The 19204-nt window shown below is 54.4% G+C and overlaps 1 protein-coding gene across 1 annotated transcript in view; it reads right to left on the bottom strand.

Moving 5' to 3' along the window:
• Positions 1–3429: 3429 nt before the first annotated feature.
• Positions 3430–19204, bottom strand: part of Scn5a (sodium voltage-gated channel alpha subunit 5) — a 74310-nt gene continuing 58535 nt past the window's right edge. Inside the window, exons 21-27 of the mRNA XM_060385064.1 lie at positions 16493–16615; positions 13909–14190; positions 12279–12332; positions 11608–11749; positions 10960–11060; positions 9271–9541; positions 3430–6753 (exon numbers count right to left, since the gene is read on the bottom strand). Coding sequence (XP_060241047.1) covers positions 5513–6753; positions 9271–9541; positions 10960–11060; positions 11608–11749; positions 12279–12332; positions 13909–14190; positions 16493–16615 — 2214 coding nt within the window. The 3' untranslated portion in view covers positions 3430–5512. The remainder of the gene's footprint in view (positions 6754–9270; positions 9542–10959; positions 11061–11607; positions 11750–12278; positions 12333–13908; positions 14191–16492; positions 16616–19204) is intronic.

Genomic DNA, 19204 nt, shown 5'->3' with positions numbered 1-19204 from the left:
ATCTTCCTCCCTGCTCCTCCCAATCTCCTGGACACAATCTCATGGCTGTCAGGGCTGATGCTGGAGGGCTGCTGCCATGGGGCCGGGCAGCTGCCAATGCTGTGGCCCCAGGGCGAGAGCTGACGTCTGTCCGGGAGCATCTCTCTCCCTGCCAAGGGCTGAGATTCCCAGCCGCGTGCCTTCCCCCTTGACGCAGGAGCTGGCATCTGCCACTCTCACAGTCATCTGCTACCCAGACCCCAGCCTCACCCCTGTTTGGCCTGGTGACAGCTGTGGCTCCCACAGCCTCAAGCCTGGTCCAGTTGCAACACTCTCTAAGACAGTTGAGGGCTCTTACCTCAGGGAACTGGGGAAGGCTCTACAGAGAGGAAATCACGAACCCCAGACTTGAGTCTTGGCTTATAGCGCAGTGGGAAGTGCTGAGGTAGTGTCCCCGGAGGGCGGGAGGAAAGATCCCCAAGCCCTGTACAGCCTTGTGGTGTGGGCCGCTGCCTCAGACTCCTTAGTCTACCATACTTTAGTCACAGAAGTCCTCCCACACCCAGTGTCTAGCGACATGGCGCTGAGGAAACGGAACATGGACCCACCTGGCGTTTCTCTTATTATTTTTAAATGTATGAAGATGGCTTGCCTGTACGTCTGTGAGCCACACGCGTGCCTGGTGCCCACAGAAGTCAGAAGCGTGTAAGCTCCCCTGGAGCTACACAACAGTTACAGATGGCTGTGAGTCTGAGGATCAAACCTGGGTCCTCTGGAGGAGCAGCTAGTGTTCCTAACCACAGAACCATCTCTCCAGACCCTCTGGTATTTCTTTAAATTCTACCCCATGGAAATTTTCAAGAGACATTTGCCATCACTCGGCAGGGACCACATAGGCCGTCCCCGGGGTTTATACGTATATAAGATGGCTCCATAAAGTCACACATCCCCACACATGCCTCGGGGGGTTTGGGTTCTGATGCTTATTCCAAAGCTGGTTGTGGCCTGCTGTTCTAGGATGTAGATTGTCATTTTATTTTATTTATTTATTTTTTGTAGACTGTCTTTTGAATGGCCTGGTTGGCTGGAGGAAAGACAATGAAGAAAGTGACCAACAGTGAGAATATTACGTTCCATGTGGGGACATTTTTATGGGGATGCCTCAGTCTCCAGGGTGTACGGAGTCTGAGGGGGGGAAGCTGAGAGCATCTGGAGGCAGGGTCTTTTGGAGAGGTTTATAAATGTGCGGTTTCCAGGACCCTGGGCCTCCTTTCAAGGAAGGGCCCAGGGGACAGGTGTGTGCCGCCCCCTAAACTCGGGCTTTCCACAGCAGGCTTTTGGGAGGCTGCCTGGGGAATGGTGCCATGTCAGACATGGCCAATGGGGACTTGCCAGGCCTCAGCAAGTTGAGCACATAGTGATCATCTTGGCAGGAGTCTGGGTGGACCCATGAGTACAAATGGACAGGACAAAGGTCAGCAGGGATCCTGGGAAAGGGGCATCTCCTGAGAAATTGCAGGGGGAAGGCATGGCAGGGGGCTCCTAACAGGCCAAAAGTGTCCCTAACTGTATGCCTGGCCTGGGAGGAACCACCCAGCCACTCTGCCCCTCACAATGCACACACTCATGCCAGGCCCGACACTGTGCAAGAAAGGCGACGGTAGGCTGCTGTGTTCCCTGAACAGAAACGCCACAGGCTCTGCCCATTCTCAGCCAGGCCCAGGGAGGAGTTTCCATTGAGCAAGGCTGGTCTCGGTCACATCATCGGGGTCCTACTTGCTCACCACTCCATTGACATTTGTAGAGAGGGGAGCTGTGACAGGAAATGTCAGGCTGAAGGCAAGTGACGGGTAGGGACCTGGGCCGTGTCAGTAAAGGTTCCCAGAGGAGGAGGTGGAGGAGGAGAAGGAGGAGGAGGAGGAGGAGGAGGAGGAGGAGGAGGAGGAGGAGGAGGAGGAGGAGGACAGTCCTGAGCCTGAGAGGAAAAGCAAACATTCCGGGTAGAGGGAGCAGCAGCTGCTGAGGCTGTGAGGGCCTGGGGCCTTGGGGGCCGGGGAGATGTGGTTACAGAGGTCAGCGGGGCTAGAGGCCTGGGACAGTGTGCCTTGATCCTGAAGTAACAGGAAGCCACAGAGCAACCTTATCCAGGGTTAGTAATCTTGGATTGAAATATCACCCTGGCCACTGAGGAAAGAATTTGGAATGGATGAAGTTAGCAAAGGAACTTCTTGATGGTCTCCAAGAGCAAGACATAGACCCCGTAACCTAACAAGGAGAACAAGTAAGAACTGAGCAGTGGGATTTCAGAACCATTGAGGAGGTGGGCCTCCAGGGCTGGCAGGAGGTGTGTGGGTGGCAGGGTAGGCTCTTAAGATGGCGTTAATGAGCTTGGGGCAAAGCAAGCAGGTTGAATTCAGCATCAGGTGATCTGGCTGGAAGGTCTAGAAATACCCAGAGTGGACACTGGCTCAGGGCTCAGGAGAGAGGCCCCGGCTCAGGACAGGTTGTGTTTCAAAGCCTCACCTGGGGCTGGAAAGGCACACTCAAGAGCCAGGAGGAGGCAGGGCAGCAAAGGAGAAAAGCAAAACCAACCAACAGCCAACCGCAAGGGTTGACGATAAGGCCGCTAGAGCTGTCACAGTCACAGAGAGCGTGGTGCGGCTGTGGACAGGACTGAGGACCACCTTTCTGGACACACATGTTCTACTCTACAGATGAAGAGATGGGTGGTGGGTGCTTGGCAAGACGCTGGCTATCACTGGACTGGGCGCATAGCACAGTTAAGGCGGTGAGCTCAGTGCTATGTGTATTTTATCACTATTAAAACACTTGAAACGGGAGAAAGAGGCGGCTGAAAGCCCGGAAAGGGCGATGCGCAGGCAGGAGAGGGAAGACCTCCCGGGTGACCTGCTGCACACTGAGGTGAGGGTTTGCACACGAGGCCAGAGGGGACACTACTGAGTCCAGCCACAAGGAGGTCCTGTAGGCTGGCAGAGCACATGGGCATGTGGTGAGAGAGCTGGAAGCAAGGACTGAGGGAGGAGAGGACCCGGCCAGCGCCAAAAGTGGCAGGTCCAGGGTAGCCAGTACCCCTGCCCTGAGGCTGTCCCTGGCTTGGCCCTAAGGAGGTACAGTTTCCCCAGTGCCCTGGAGCAGGAGGTCTCCAAAGGCCTAGGCATCTCTTCTCCTGGGGGACATGACACCCTCCCTGAATCCCCACTTGTGCTGGCTGTTCTCCAGTGACAAGCTGAAGTCATTCCCAAGTCCTGCGCACTCTCTTCCACCTCCACCACCACCATCACCACCACCATTCTTCAGCCCCACTCAAGCCAAGGCCTCCTCCCAGCTACTTCCAGCCTCTGACACCCAGCCTTTTCCTCCGTGCCCACATTACACCTCAGCACAGGAACAGAATCCAGACCAGGTCATGTAAGCCATTTATTAGTTTGTTTGAAAAATAATGTATTCCGTTTATACACGAAGCTTGGTGAGAAGTGCTTGTTTATTTCAGACAACACCTGACGTGTATGCGTGTCCCTCCCTCCCTCCGCCTGCTTCCTTCTCCCTTCTTGCCCACCACTGTGCAGTTCTGAGCCAAGGAGCTGGGGCTAGCTGGCTCCCACTCTCAGCCATCCCGTCTGCAACCAGCCCTGGGCACCTGTCGTAAGGCTCCGAGGCTATCCGAATACTCGAAGCCACAGTCTCCTTCCGGGCAGCTGGTGTGGCAGCCCTGCCAGCCCGGCCAGCCCTCAGCCACGTTCCTGCCTAGGCAGCCTGAACTGGGTGCCAGGGAGGGACACACATCTCTCCAAGCCTTGAGAGCAAAGCACAGATCTACAAAAATAAGATTTCCACTCAGAGAAGTGTCACCTGGACAGTTAAAACCAAGCCCCCCCACACTGAGCTCAGTGGGGACGTTGGGTCAATCTCCAGGAGCGGGTGGGGCGGGGGCTGGTTGCCACCGGGAACTGAGGTGACAAGAGGAAACATAATACTTGGCCCGCAGTGTCCCGCTTCGGCACCGCCAGGAGCAGCCAGCCCTCCAACAGCTCGGCGAGGTAGGTAGGAGCAGCCAGCCTGCAGTGGGCAGGTGGGGCTGAGGCGGCCTGTGTGGCCGGCAGCGCCAGCAGAGGGCAGCTGAGCCCTGCCCTGCTCAGGCTTGACCAGCCAGTCACCTCAGCAGTGACAGTTCTGCACATTAAAAGATTTGCATATGCTAAATAGGATTGTCAGCAGCTGAAGAGGTCACGGGGACAATTGGACTAGTAAAATCATTTTTTTTTTTTCCCTGAAAAAGCCTTCTCAGAAGACTCCTGGGATAGTCAGGGCCCTGCCCTTAGGAGGCCTGCGTCTGGCGGGGCCTGAGTGCCATGCTTCCTCCTTTCCCAGTGGGGCTGCATGGCTTGTTTCTTCCCAGGGCACAGAACCAGGCCTGAGCATCCTGAGCATCGGGGACCTTCCTCCTAGGCAGGCCCAGGCCACCCTCCCACATCTACAGTGCCTGAAGAGCTGAAGACCCAATGCAAATGCCCTCCACACATGGGTAGAGGCAGAGAGACCCCAGGGGAGCCTGAGACAAGGAGACCCCTTCCTTTGTCATGGGCTGTGTAGCTGCCATGGCTGGGTGCAGTTTGGCAGCCCACACAGAGCAGCTCTCTCTTCCCTTGGCCTGAGGACAGGGCCTGCCACACCCCAGGAGCAGGCTGTGTGCCTGGCTGAGCGGGCAGCCTGCCTGTGCCCTTGGGTTCCAACCTTAATACTCTTACGGGAGAGGAGGAAAGGTGCACCTCGGAGACCTCGGCTGATCTCTGGAAGCTTTTAGTCTTTGTATCACTGACCTCAGTGAAGCCTGGATAAAAAGAGGAAAATGGGATCCTGGGGACATCGGGAGTGCAGAGTGAGCTCCACTGGAAGAACCCCGTGCTTGGGGCCAGGAAGGAAAAACCTGTCTCCTTTGGAGCAGCTGGCCACACTTGCCTGAGGGGATCCTGGGCCCTTGAGTCCAGCCCGAGTGTGTGAAGTGTCCGAACACACACGTGTGTGAGTGAAACACTTAGGCCTTCCTGGCCCCTCAGCTCAGGTGACAGGAACCACACTCCTCTCTTGGGCATGAAGGCCTGGGGAAGCCAGGCTGGATCCCACTTTACTGAGAGCAGGGTCCTGGCAGCGCCACTGACGCGCTCGTCCAGGGTAAGGGGAGGCAGCGTGAACTGCCACAGGTGTTCGTGGAAAAAGATGTTCTTTGCTCAAGTAAAAAAATATCAAATATAATAAATCTATGAAAGCCTGTTCACAAGTGTGCACTGTGTTTTGCGTTCCACCTCAGAGGCTGGGCCAGGCTTGCTGTCCAGAGCCCTGGAGCCCCGCCTGTCCAGACCAGGCTGCAGGGTGTGCCAGGCCTCTACCAACAGGGTTCCTGCAGCTGCTCCTCGCCTCAGCACAGAGGCTCAGACCTCTGCCTTCGCTGGTTCTAACTGCCTAGGGCTTGTCAGGATCCCAGAGGGTGCGTCCCGGCTGGCGGTTGGGGCCAGGCTCACACTATGGACTCGTGGTCCCTGTCCGGCGATGGAGGGAAGTCTGCGAGGTCTTCGCTGCGGCTGTAATCAGATGCACGCATTGGGAGGTTGTCACTGGTGGCTCTCGTGACGCTGTCGTAGGAGGGCGGGAAGGACGTGGAGGAGATGGAGGAGCTGGAGGCGGGGGCGCTGCGCCGAGAGAAGTTCTCGTTCATCATGTAGGCAATGAGGCCCTCCCGCTCAGGGGCATCCTCATCCGAGAGGCCGCTGCTGCCCGCCTGCTGGCGGAAGAGGAAGGAGGCGTGCTTCACCGAACGCTGGAGCAGGTGCCTCCGGAAGGCCCTCTGGATGACCGTGGCCGACACCTCCTCATGTTTCCGTCGCAGGGTGGTGGTGATGGGCTCGTAGGAGATCTTGGAGGGGTTGGCCGCCATGAACTTCTCCTCCATCTGGATCTTCAGGGCGTCCATTTCCCCAGACTCCCCGAGGACCCTCTTGGTGAAGGCAAACAGGATGTCCATACAGTGGATGCGGTCCCCGCTCACCATGGGGAGGTCCATGTTGATGAGGTTTATCTGGTTGGGCTTGGCGATGCGGAGCGGCTCGGACAGGGCATCTGCAAAGTCAGACAGGGCCAGGTACTCGATGAACTGGGTGGCCTCCGGGTCGAACTTCTCCCAGATCTCATAGAACATGTCAAAGTCATCCTCGCTCAGGGGCTCTGTGCTCTCCTCCGTGGCCACACTGAAGTTCTCCAGGATGATGGCGATGTACATGTTGACCACGATGAGGAAGGAGATGATGATGTAGGTGGTGAAAAAGAGGATGCCCACCGCTGGGCTCCCGCAGTTCCCCCGGGAGCCATTGCTGTTGAGAAGGTTGGGGTCGCAGTAGGGGGGACCCGTGTTGAGGATGGGGCTGAGGAGGCCGTCCCAGCCGGCTGATGTGGTGATCTGGAAAAGGCACAGCATGCTGTTGGCAAAGGTCTGGAAGTTGAACATGTCATCAATGCCAGCCTCCCACTTGACATAAGCAAAGTTGGCCATGCCAAAGATGGAGTAGATGAACATGACGAGGAAGAGCAGGAGGCCGATGTTGAAGAGGGCGGGCAGGGACATCATGAGTGCGAAGAGCAGTGTGCGAATCCCCTTGGCTCCGCGGATCAGCCTGAGGATGCGGCCGATCCTGGCTAGACGGATGACCCGGAAGAGCGTTGGGGAGAAGAAGTACTTCTGGATGATGTCAGAGAGGACGGTGCCTGTGGGAAAGAAGCAAGACTGTGGCCTCCTTCAGGCCAGGTTCAGCTGAGGGCAAGCATGTCTGTAGGAAGACTAGGTCAATGAATGGTACATTCTAGGACATGGCCTCCTCCTCTTGCCTCTAGTCACCCAGGCGATGAAGACTTACATTTTGCTAAATTGTCTTCTCAGCTCCATTATTCTAATTGTAAGGGCACACCTGCACGATGAAGGTACACCAGGATATCATGTGTGCACGGGTTCTGAGGCCAGAGTCCTCACTCATCACTCCTACCTGACAAGAGCCAGAGCTCAGGACTTCCAACTTCTCACTATTCATGTCATGGCCTGAGGACCAGCAGCTAGGGATCTCCCGGAGGCGTACTGGAAATGCGGCCTGTCTCCTCTTAGCAAGTGCAGATGCTGCAGGGGCATGCTAAGGGCCAGGCCATGCTGGCGCAGGGCAGGTCAGTGATACCGGAACAGGCCAAGCCTCGGTGTCTCTGTGACAGCTCCTATCGCCCTTCAGCTCCTCCCACCTTTGGGGCACTACTGTAAGGGCACAGATGTATTACCCTGAAAAGATGAAGTACACTTGCCTCTTGGGATGCAAGAGACCTACCTAGCTCTCCAGCATGAGTCAGGAACGCTGGGCTGTGCACTTTCCAGCCTTTGTTTCACTAGACTTCCCAGAATTCTGAGAAGGTGCACCACTAGCATCATCTCCCTTCCAGAAGATGGGACGGAGACAGGTTAACTGACCCGAGAGACAAGCTGGGATGAACGCCAGGCCCTCTAGCTCCGTGGAAACCTCCTAACCACACTCTGGGTCAGTCCAGCACTAGCAGGTGACTCAGAAACCCACTCTGTACCTCCCAAAGCCTCCAAAGACTTCAGTGGTCCACTCCACCCAACACCTGCACCCCTACACTGCTCTCCAGCCCTGTGAGGTACACTGCCATCCTTCCCTCCACCTGGAGGCTTGAGGCATTTCTGATCCTAACTCGTGCTCTAAATGCCAGCTCATGAACGCGGTGGCATGAGTGGCCTTGACCTCTGTTTGGACTCACCAGAGGTGGATGATGTGTATGGCAGAAAAACAAAGGCAAGTGTGGGAATGGGTGTGTGTGTGTCAAGTATCTAGGCTCTAAGCACAGCAACAAAGAAAAATATATAGGCTCAAAATTAGACTTCATTAAAATTAAAACACTTGTGCCCCAGTAGACATCACAAAGACAGGAAAACAGAGAAATTGTATATATATATATATATTTGATTAAGGGATTAGAATCCCAAATAAAGCGCTCTTATAACTCAACTAGAAAAAAGATAAAATACCTTTGAATACGTTTTGGATAGGTATTCTCTATGCAAGATAAACAAATGGCTAGGAAGCATAGGAAGACATCCAGCTTTCAGCCACCAGGGCGCTAGAAACCCAAACACCAGTGAGGTAGCTCTCTATCTGCAGGATGGCTACAACTGCCAAAAAGCCAGTCATACGAGCTGGTGAGGAGGTGGATTAACATTGCTCTGATCAGCAATATTGAGTATGTAAATGGTGCAACCACTCTGGAAAATGGTTTGGCAATTCTTGAGTATTTTAGATGAGTGGCTGGCAGGAGATAAGGGAGACTGGACATGGAGAGGGGTTACCAAGAGGGCAGACGATGGTCGACCATTCTGGGACAATGGTTCTTCCACATCATGGTGACGCTGTAGCTGTCTTTGTGTTTGGTAAATTCTGTGATGTTCACAAAATGATGAAATTGCCCAACGACAATTTCCAGAACATATCCCTGGTGGTAAGCAATGCCTAACGGTATTGAAACCAACAGAATACACACTGTCAAGTGAATTCTGAGTTAACCTGTAAATTCTGTGATACGTGAATTACATCTCGATAAGGCTGTCATTAGTTCTGACTGGTGGTGGCTCACGCCTTTAATCCCAGCACTAGGGAGGTAGAAGCAGGTGGATCTCTGACTTTGAGGCAACCTTTGGATGGCTAGGACTACACAGAGAAACCCTTCTTGAGAAACCTTGTGTTATGCTCTTTTCCTGTGCTGTCACTCCTCAGGTGAGTTGCAGGTGATTCTACACTGCATGTTGTATGTGTCTGACACTATCAGGCAGTCTACCTCTCGTTCACTTGCCTCCTCCTCCGGCCTAAGTTGCAAGCTTCTGTTTGGAGGGTCAGAGAGTCTCTGCAGTGGCCATTCCTTTTCCTAGCCTCATCCTTAAAGATTTCTCAATAGCCGAAGAGCTGTGTCCCAGGGAGAGCAGGGTCAAGATTGGGTATTGGGTTCTCTTCAGGTTGATCACCTTGGCCTGAATGGGCCCTCCCAGACAAGTTCTTTTTAGAGTGGTGTGTGCTTGTGTGTGTGTGTGTGTGTGTGTGTGTGTGTGTGTGTGTGTGTGTGTGTAAGGGGGCGTGAGGAATACAGAGAGAGGGGGCAGTAAGTAGAGAGCAGAGGGCTGGAGCAGAAAACATGGCCGGGGCAGGACTTCTCTGTCCAGCCAACATGCGTACTCACCCACGATGGAGAGGATGACAACCACAAAGTCGAAGATGTTCCAGCTGTTGGTGAAGTAATAGTGGCGCAGGGCAGCCATCTTGACAATACACTCGCCTGTGAAGATGGCCACGAAGAGCAGGTTGATCTTGGACAAGATGTTGACCTTCTCGGGGCTCTGGTCATCTGTCTCCACCATCATGGTCACCATGTTTAAACAGATGAGGAACATGATGGTGACGTCGAAGGCCTGCTTGGTCACAATGTCGAACATGAAGCCCTGGTACTTGTTCTAGAAGAAGAGATGAGGGGCTCAGTGCAGCAGGAAACCCAGAAGAGTCTGGGGCCAGTCATCCCAGACAACTTGCATCCTACTCACCCCCTGGGAGACTACAATGCCCCCCCCCCACTGCATGGCATATGTAGAGGAGGAAAGCCATGGAGGTAGACCAGTTGGACCTCCTGCCTGTATGCTGTATCCCCTCCAGGCACTGAGGGCCAGTCCTGGGGCTCCTCCTCCACCAGGCCACCCTGAAGGACCTTCTGGTAGTAGACTTCTGTCCTGGGTTTCAGCACACCGGAGTGCTGCTCTTTGGGTCTCACAATCTGGAGGCTCAAGGTCAGACTTAAACTTCAATCCTAACATTGCATATGCCTTCAGATTAACATATATTTCTCCATGCTGTTTATGGAATAGGTGTTATCTGTTCTACGGAATCAAACTATTTCATATCTGTATGTTTTAAAAAACATTTTATTTTCAAAGTGTGTATATGTGTGTGCCTGCATGTAGGTGTGTGCACATATGTGTGCAGGGGCCTGTGGAACACCAGAAATGTCACTGAACCCCCATGTCTGGAGTTACAGGCAGATGTGTGCTGGAAACACAGGATCTTAACCACTGAACCATCTTTCTAGCTACTCTATGTGTCTTTCATTGTGAATGAGCCCAGGTTATTTAAAGAGATAGAATAGGAATAAAATGTCTGTATTCTCTCTCTTTCTTTGTCCCCCAACACACACACACACACACTCACACTCACACACACACGCACACACACACACAGAGACTAATCTAGGAGAGATGAGAATAGGGAATAGGGAAGAACACTTGGAAGCTTTGAAACACTGGGCCTGTCTAATTGGCTGCTGGTTTAGGGTCATCTCGCCTTATTACTTTGAACGTTCCCTCACGCCATTTTTTGTTTGCTTGTTTGTTTTTAGGACTGGGTCTCAGTATGAAGCCCTGGCTGGTATGGAACTCTCAGTGATCCTCCTGCCTCTGCCTCTCAAGTGCTAGAAGTACAGGTAGGTACCCCCATGCCTCAACTCATCCCACATTTTCCGAAGAATGGCTAGATGGGGTTCAGAAAGTCAGGCCAGCAGACAGCCTAACACCTGCCCTGGCTCTACACACAAGGGGAACTTATATAGTTCTCTGATTGTCCCCAGAGTTCTGGGGATGAGACTGTGAGTGGGGGGTAGCTCACTACACTCCCTGGGAAGAGCCTATACCTCTGAGAGGAAGGAAGGGCTCCGTGGGAGCAGCTGAGTCCCTGTGAGTATGCAGTGTACCCTAGGTGCCACTGCTCCCTGCCTTCCCCCCATCTGTGTGGGAGACCAATCTGACAGTGCTGCTCAGCTGGGCTGAAGCAGGCTTTGAGGGGGGTGGAGTCAGGGCTCCTGACTCCGCCAGGGAGACTGGCTCACCAGGGGCCGTGGGATGGGCTTCTGCGGTTTCTTGGAGCCCAGCTTCTTCATGGCGTTGTAGTACTTCTTCTGCTCCTCTGTCATGAAGATGTCCTGGCCCCCTAAGTATAGAAAAACAGCTCCCGCATAACTTTGGGGTTCTCAGCATCAGCTTCCTAAGTGAAGATGCCAGGCTCAACTGCTTCATCACTTCCTGTCCCAAAGGTGTATTTGGAGAGATTTCCTCTAAAATCTGCCATTCCTGTCCTTCCCTGTCCCCATTCCCTGGGAAATACCTCTGGCTTTTGTGGCCTGCAGACCCTCCGAGTTGGCTCGGCCAGGCCTCGGCATCTGTCTGAGGGTCTCACTTGGTCTGGCTATAGCCTTATCGTGGTTTCTCTCTCCTTGGGTCTCTGCCCAGCCCCACCCACAACTTGATCACATTTCAGGTTAAGAGTTTGAGTTCTAAACCCTGAACCTCTTAGTGAGATGAAGGCCAGCAAGGACCCACCAAAGTCCCCTCCATTCTTTGTGGCCTTGCCCACACCCCTTCCCACCCTACTTCATCAGCGTGAAGAAGAGGCACATCCCTGAGAGAACAAGATGGGGGCCTCTGGCACCCTGTCCTCCTCTGCCCTGCCCCCAAACCAGGTGGACCAAATGCTATACATATCTTTTTCTTCTGCTGGTTGAAGTTATCAATGATGACACCAATAAACAGGTTCAGGGTGAAAAAGGAGCCGAAGATGATGAAAACAACGAAGTAGATGTACATGTAGAGGTTGTATTCCCACTGTGGCTGCTCCTCATGCTGCGGGGGAGGAGCAGACAGGGTCGTCACACGGGAGGGATCGGGCTGCGGCGGGGACGCAGCGTGTGTGTGTGTGTGTGTGTGTGTGTATGTGTGTGTGTGTGTGTGCCTCAGAGCCTCCTCACCAGCCCAGGCATGTGAATGGCTGTGATCACACTGTGGTGACAGAGGTGAACGGAGATGAAGGTGGCAGGCAAGGACAGATGGCGTGCCAGGCTAAGGGGTGGCCCATATCAGTGTGTTCACCCTGGGCCAGTGGCAGACAGGGTGACACTGGGCTCTGTCTGTCCTCCCCCAGTCGTCGGCATGACTGGGCAGAGCGTGAGTCCCAAGGAGGAACTCATCTATTTGCCTGCTGCTTCCACCTGCTCTCCTGAGTGAGGATGGGGTGGATCAGCTTGAGAATTTGGGAACCCCATGCGAAATCATGTGGAGCCTGACCCGGGCCCCTCCTGCCGGCTGGGCCTTCAGGCATTGAGGCTGGGCACCTCAGACACTGTTTCGCTGGGAGACGCTGGTGGCAACCTACCCCTCTGGAGTCCACGGCGGCGTACATGATGTCCATCCACCCTTTAAATGTGGCCTGTGAGGAAGAGAGCACGGAGATCATCAGACTCGGTACTCCGTGTCAGCTGCAAAGAACTCATGTCTCGATTCGGCAGGCAGCCTCCTGCGAGAAGCAAGCACTCTCCAGTCCTCCTGTTCAGGGGTGTCCAAAAGGCTGAGTGGCCCAGGAGAAAGGCCTCAGGTAGAGGGTAGGGGTGGAGAAGACACTGAACAGAAACCCTAAGAAGACCACGTTAGGCTTCTCAAGTGAGGCCGCAGGTCTGGTAAGGCCAGAAGCTTCACTCCTCAAAAACGTATTTCAGAATCTAACACAGCACAGGGTCCAGGCGGTGTCCCAGCTTAACGGCTGGTCTCGAGGCTGATCTGGTGAGCTGTGCCCCACTGCTCAGAGGACCAGCGTCCTGCCTGAAGCACGGGGGCCTCCCTGCCACTGTTCCAGCGAGAGGCTAACAACTTGTTTTCCAGAAGGAAAAGAAAAATCCCTCATGTGCTCATCAAGTTCTCTCTCCAACGTTAGTATTCCCACTGCGACCAATCCCCCCTCCACAGTGTGACGGATGGGGAGAGAGATGAGAGCCACAGTGTTGTGAAATACACACATCACGGGCGTCACAGACTACAGCCACCTGGGCTGCCCAGACCATAGAGATGAATGCCAGGCTCATCTGTGTTTTAGCATCGCTCACTTACATAGCCAGAAAGTTTAGCTCTCTTAGGATGGTTGTGCGTGAGTGTGCATGTGTGTAGGTGCATACATACCACAGTGCACACACAGAAGCCAGGAACTGAAAGAGAACCCGGGTGTCTCTCTCCTCCTTGTGGGAACCAGGAATTGAACTCGGGTCTTTGGGCCTAGTGCTAAGCGCCTTTTCACACTTAGCTGCCTCACTAGCCCTCTGCCTTAGTTTTTTGAGGTCTTTCACTGAGCCTGGAGCTTGCTGATCCTGCTAGCCTGGCTGGTTATCAGGCCCCAGGGGGATGCGGCAGGGTGCCCCTGTCTTCACCTCCCCAGCACCGAGCATACAGGCACACCTGGCTTATGATGTGGGTGCCTGGGATTTGAACTCAGATCCTTACGCTCATGTGGCAAGCACTTTACTGGCTGAGCCGGTGGTTGGTTTTTGACGGCAGGTGTTATAACCATTACACCATCCTGCTCACGTGGGGGTGGGGTGGGGATCACGAACGCAGGGCCTTGCATATCAGGCCAGTGCCCTACCAGCCATATCCCCACCCCAAACGCATTCTTTCAAACAGCCCAAGACACTTCATAATTGAGGGTGGCAGGTCACTCTCACTAACAGTTCATTCCCTGGCCAGTCAGCAGGGTCTTGCATCTAGCCTGTGCCGCCTAAAGAGGTTGACGTGACTGACAGCTGGGGGATGGGCCCTACTTCCTGCTGCCTTGATCCCCATGCTGCACACCTCGGGCCCTGGAGAACCAACCTAGAACTGAGCCTCGTCCCTGGGAAATCCCCGCCCCTTTGGGCCCTGTGACCCTGGTGCAGGGACTCCACAGCCCGCCCCTGCCCACCCCAGGGCGAGGGACATGCTTCAGAAGCGCCAGAGGAGGAGAGGGGCGCCACACTCACCACCTGCAGAAGGGCCAGGTACCCGGCCCCCACGTTGTCAAAGTTGACCTTCACCTTGGTCCAGTACAGCTCTCCGGTCACATTGAAGGACTCACATTCGCTCTTGTTGTTCACGATGGTGTAGTTCAGAGGCAGGTCCCCCTCGGTCTGGTTGATGCACCTACCAAACTTTCCAGCGAAGAGGTTCACGCCCATGATGCTGAAGATGAGCCAGAAGATGAGGCAGACGAGAAGGACGTTCATGATGGATGGGATGGCGCCCACCAGTGCGTTGACCACCACCTGTGGACGGAGAGGAGACTTGGGTGGCCAAGGGCGCTCTCCTCAAGACCTTGCCTCCCCCACCCCACTTGCTGGCCGCAGGTCGGTGTGGAGCGGGAGTGGGGTCCTCTGGTCACGGAGGAGGCTAACTCTCTAAGCTGGCATTCTGGAGGCGAGGGGGCAAAGCCAGAGAGAATCGAGGCCTTTTTAGCCATACCCTAACTGCTGAGGCAATCCAGAACACACCAGCCTTTTCTTCTCCAGGCCTTCTTTTGCTTTCAGCCATGATCTACAGAACTCAATTTTCCTAAAAAGTGGGATCTCTGGTAGTTGCAGCTGCCAGGAGTCCAGTGGGTAGGACAGGCTTAGACACAGCACAAGGCTTTAGGTTCTGTGTTAGTCCCGCTGGTCCTTACATTCTCTGTGCCAAACTTCTGGCTTATGTTAGGGTTGCAAGAGGATGGTTCCACTGAAGTTCCCCAGGGGACCCAGGCGCTCTGTCTGCAGGCTGTTGTCTGACCGCTTGCCCTCTTCCCGGGCCTCCGTGAGGTGGCTCCGGATAGGTGCATGCGGGGAACCACAGTCCCATCACGGCCCAAGCCTAGCCCAGGAGCCAGGAAGCTGTCTGCCACACAGATGGGGTGAAGCCCGGTGGATTCCGTCGTGGCACCGAGGGTCCACGGTCAAGATCGGGGATGACACTCTCAGGCAGACAGCACAGCCTCGGAGCAGGTGGGGCAGCATGCTCCCTAAGGCACCAAGCTTTCTGCAGAGAGCGTGCCCTTGGCTGGCGCTGCGGCCAACAGCCACATCAGAGGCATTCCTGGCACCTAGCATCACTCTGTGTCCCTCTGGAATCAAGTGTCCTTGGCTCCCAAAGAGACATTTAACTCTGGTCCGATTACTCCCTTGCGGGTTCCAGCCAGGACTGAGCAGTGTAAGTGGTGCGGGCAAGGTTCAAAGCCATCAAGGCTCAAAGCCATCAAGCAAATGATGAGCTGTGTGATGGTGTTTCCCAGGGCATGGGGACAGACACGGTTCTCTGAAGCCATGAAGAACTGTGTATGTTCACACACACACACACACACACACACACACACAGGTCTTCTTTCTTGCTATCATAGCTAATTCCTTTCCAGCGATGGGGGCAGGGTGTCAGACCCAGCACCTTACACACTGAGGCAAACACTAGCTCAAGACCCATGCCTCCAGCCCTCATGGCTGTTTTTCTGGAGGATGTTAAAATTCATCTCATGAAAACGGATGGAACTGGAAAATATGAAGGGAGGCCACGAAGGCTCAGGTAGACAGACACTGTCTGTTCCGCTCATGTCGATCCATCCCTACTTTATATCTGTCTGTCTTCGAGGGCAGAGACCTGGAAAGGGGCCCATGAGGAGAAGGAGGGGAGGAGCTTTAAGGGAGAGGTGTGTTGAGGGTAACAGACAACCATGATGGGAACGGGAAGGAAACAGAAGGGGACAAGAAGGGCTGGGCGCAGGGGGATGGGAGGTGGGGGAACCAACAGGAACTAAGCATATATAAAAATGTCGTGAAGAAAGCTGCTACTTTAGGCGCTAAAATTATTATTTTAAGAAAGAAATAGGGCTGCGGAGATGGTCCAGCTGGTAAAAACCCGAGAACAGGAGCTTGGTCCCCTGAACCTAGGTGGAAGGATGAAACCAAGTCCTGAAAGTTGTCCTCCAATGTCCAAATGCATGCATGGCAGGTAGGCCTCGCGCTCACAAGTGTCTCTCACTCACTCACTCACACACACACACACACACACACACACACACACACACACACACACACAGAGTTTTAAAAGATACTGATATTTATATGCTCGAATTTTTTGATAAAATGTGGTAACCCCAAATGTCCATGGGATCAAAGAGGCATTTGCTAAGCCACGAGCACACTTGGCGAGCTGTCTTCTGAAGATGAGAGCCGGGCCTCCTTCACAGGCACCTTGCTTGGCTCCTGCTACACTGCCCTTCGCTGTCACAAGGGACATGGGAAAGGCAACCTGTGCCTGCCAGGACGTGGGGGCCTTGAGCCAGCCCGAGCGCCACAGAGGGAGACGGGCCCTTGTGGAAGAGCCAGGGGCCAGAGTGCCGGTGGCCTGGGTGTCACTGAGACTGTGCTGGGGGGAGTTCCCCCTCACTACCCGACAGTGACAGCTGGAAGAACCGTCCCAGACAGTCAAGACCTCACTCCTCAGAGTTGGCCAGGACACCGTCCAGCTTCACTGAAAACACTAGGCACCTGGGGGTGCATCCCCACCCTCCTCCACCAGCTCTGAGGCGGAAGCCCCGCTTACCCTCATGCCCTCAAAACGTGACAAGGCCCTCAGGGGTCGCAGTGCTCGCAGCGTCCTCAGGGACTTGATGGGACCCATCTCGGCAAAGCCCAAGGTGTTGGCCACTAGGCTGACCAGTGAGACCTGTGGAGAAGGGGTGCGGATGGGAGGGCAGTGACAGCTCCAGGTGCTAGGCTCTCAGGCCAGCTGGCCGCTTGTCCTTTACCAGATAGGTAAAGGCTTCCAGAGCCTTGAAGGCCTGGGGCAAGCCAAGACTGTCCTAGCTACAGGCCCTTCAGAGAGCTGCTGTGTCTGTCACAGCCACCAACCCCACGGGCCAAGGTGTGTCGTTCCTGTTCTACCCTGTTCATGTGGCTGAGCAGAACCTCTCCCTCGCTTACCACTGGCAGCCTCCTTAACCTGCACCCAGGGCTCATCTGTGCTCCTCCCTTGCCTGCAGGGTACATGGTCCTTTAAGAACAAAAGCCAGCGTGTGTGGCCTTCTTCCCCTTAGAACCCTCTGACAGCTCTCCTTTTCTTTCCTTGATGGTGCTGGGGACTGAACCCAGGGCCTCACCCATGCTAGGCCAAAACTCTACCTCTGAGCTATATCCCAAGCCTTCCCTTTACTATTTGATTTTGAAACAGGGTCTCACTAATTCACCCCAGCTGGCCTTGAACTTGCAATCCTCCTGCCTCAGCTTTTTGAATATGTGGGTTATAGGCCTGCACCATAAGGCCCTACTATTTCCACCTTTCATCCTAAATAAAAGTCGATGTTTTTGCCAAGGCCTTATGTGCCTGTTTGCGCTGCCTGTTTGCTCTGACCAGCCACTAGGGGGTGGTTTCTCAAACATGTCAGGCTTAGAGCATGGGTGTTCTGATAAAACCCTGTGAGTTAACCCTAACTCCCCTCAGATCTGCCCGAGTCCCCTCAGGGGACCCATTCTAGCCAGATTATTTAAAGTTGTGACTGGAAAAACGGGTGTAATCCCAGCACTCGAGGCAGAGGCAGGCAGATCTCTGTGAGTTTGAGGCCAGCCTGGTCTACAAAGTGAGTCCAGGACAGCCAAGGCTACACTGTCTCGAAAAACAAAAACAAACAAACAACAACAGAAAGTTGTGACTTGCACCATCCCTCCACCCTGTGGCCTGGCTCCTGTGCTTCTAAGACCTGGCCCGTCCTGGCTTCTTTTCACCAGTTCACCCTCACACATAACACCAGACTGGCTTCTCTCTCTCTCTCCATCTCTCTCTCTTTCTCCTTCCTTTTTGAGACGAGGTTTTGTTACGTAGCCCTGGTTGGCCTGGAAGGCATGGCAACCCTGAGTGCCGGCATTATAGGCTGTACTCTCATACCCAGCTACTGTGCTTATTTATTTATCGTACGTATGTGCATATGTATGGTGGGGCATGTTTCGAGATCAGAGGATAACTTGTAGGAGTTGATTCTTTCTTCCATATGGAGGTTCAGGGGACGGAGCTCAGGTTGTCAAGCTTGGCAGCAAGTGCCTTTACCCGCTGAGCTATCCCGCCAGGCCTGACTGGCGTATTTCTATTTATCGTGTGCTGCCACATGCCTCTCTGTGGACTGAGACTTGTAGACTTTCAATAGTACTTGAATATGGGACTCCTTGGAGTCCTGGGACCACCTGACTCTTGGGACCACCTGGACACCTGAAATCACCTGGAGAGCTGGGACAGCCTGAGGCCTGGGACCTCCTGAGACCTAGGGCAGCCTGAGGCTTGGGACCTCCTGATGCTTGGGGCCACCTGGAGACCTGGGGCCACCTGAAGACATGGGACCACCTGAAGCTGAGAACACCTGAGACCTGGGATCACCTGAAGACATGGGACCACCTGAGGCTGAGAACACCTGAAGACATGGAACCATCTGAGGCTGAGAACACCTGAGACCTGGGATCACCTGAAGACTTGGGACCTGAAATCTCCTCTCAGGCAGCACGGCTAGTGCCATGTAACCTGGAATGGCAGCCCTGACCCCAGCTTGCTTCTCCACAGGGTTTTTTCTGTTTCAGCTGGGAAGCAGTGTTGAAACCCTGCAGCACTGGGTTCCCTGGGGTGGTGGTTGGTAGCCTTTCCCGGACTGAGTGTCCCTCAGCTGGCCCAGCTTCCCAAGAATCATCAGGAAGAGCAGGCTAGGACACTCAGGGCAGGTGTAGGATCCCAGAGGCTTTACCTCAGGGCTGAGAGAGCTGGGGCCAGTCAGCACCCACTCCAGCCCACCATCACACCGTCCGTGTTCCTCCGCCACTTGGGGTAATAAGAAGGGTTAGACTTGAGGCCCAAGCACCTTGGTCTCCGTAAATTCTCCATTCCACTGGGCCTCCAAAAGCTCAAGCACCTTGGTTTGACCTCCCTCCTAGGTGGGGGCTCAGGTGGCCCTTGGCTAGAATGCTGGGGCTGAGTCCCTTCTCTGCCAACAAGTCAGGCCTGCTGGATGTGGACTCTAGTGCAAGCCCGAGGACCACCAACAACCACACTCTGGAAAGTGGCTGCAGATCCTGATGCCCACTCTTTCCTGTGGAACCTATTTCACACACACACCTGGGCTCCCAAGCCCCTCTTCTCAGGGACACACACACCTGGGCTCCTGAGCCCCTACTCCCTTCACTGAAAGTAGATCCAGAGATGCCTCCTCACCTGAGCATTGTCTCCTCCCAGCTCCGTCTGTCCCGAAGGTTGCCCATACAGCCTATACTCATTCGGGGA

This window comes from Meriones unguiculatus, chromosome 6, assembly GCF_030254825.1.
Source record: "Meriones unguiculatus strain TT.TT164.6M chromosome 6, Bangor_MerUng_6.1, whole genome shotgun sequence".
In the NCBI taxonomy this organism is placed as follows: Eukaryota; Metazoa; Chordata; class Mammalia; order Rodentia; family Muridae; genus Meriones; species Meriones unguiculatus.
Note: the sequence above shows the minus strand (reverse complement) of the source record. Positions and strands in the feature narration are given on the sequence as shown.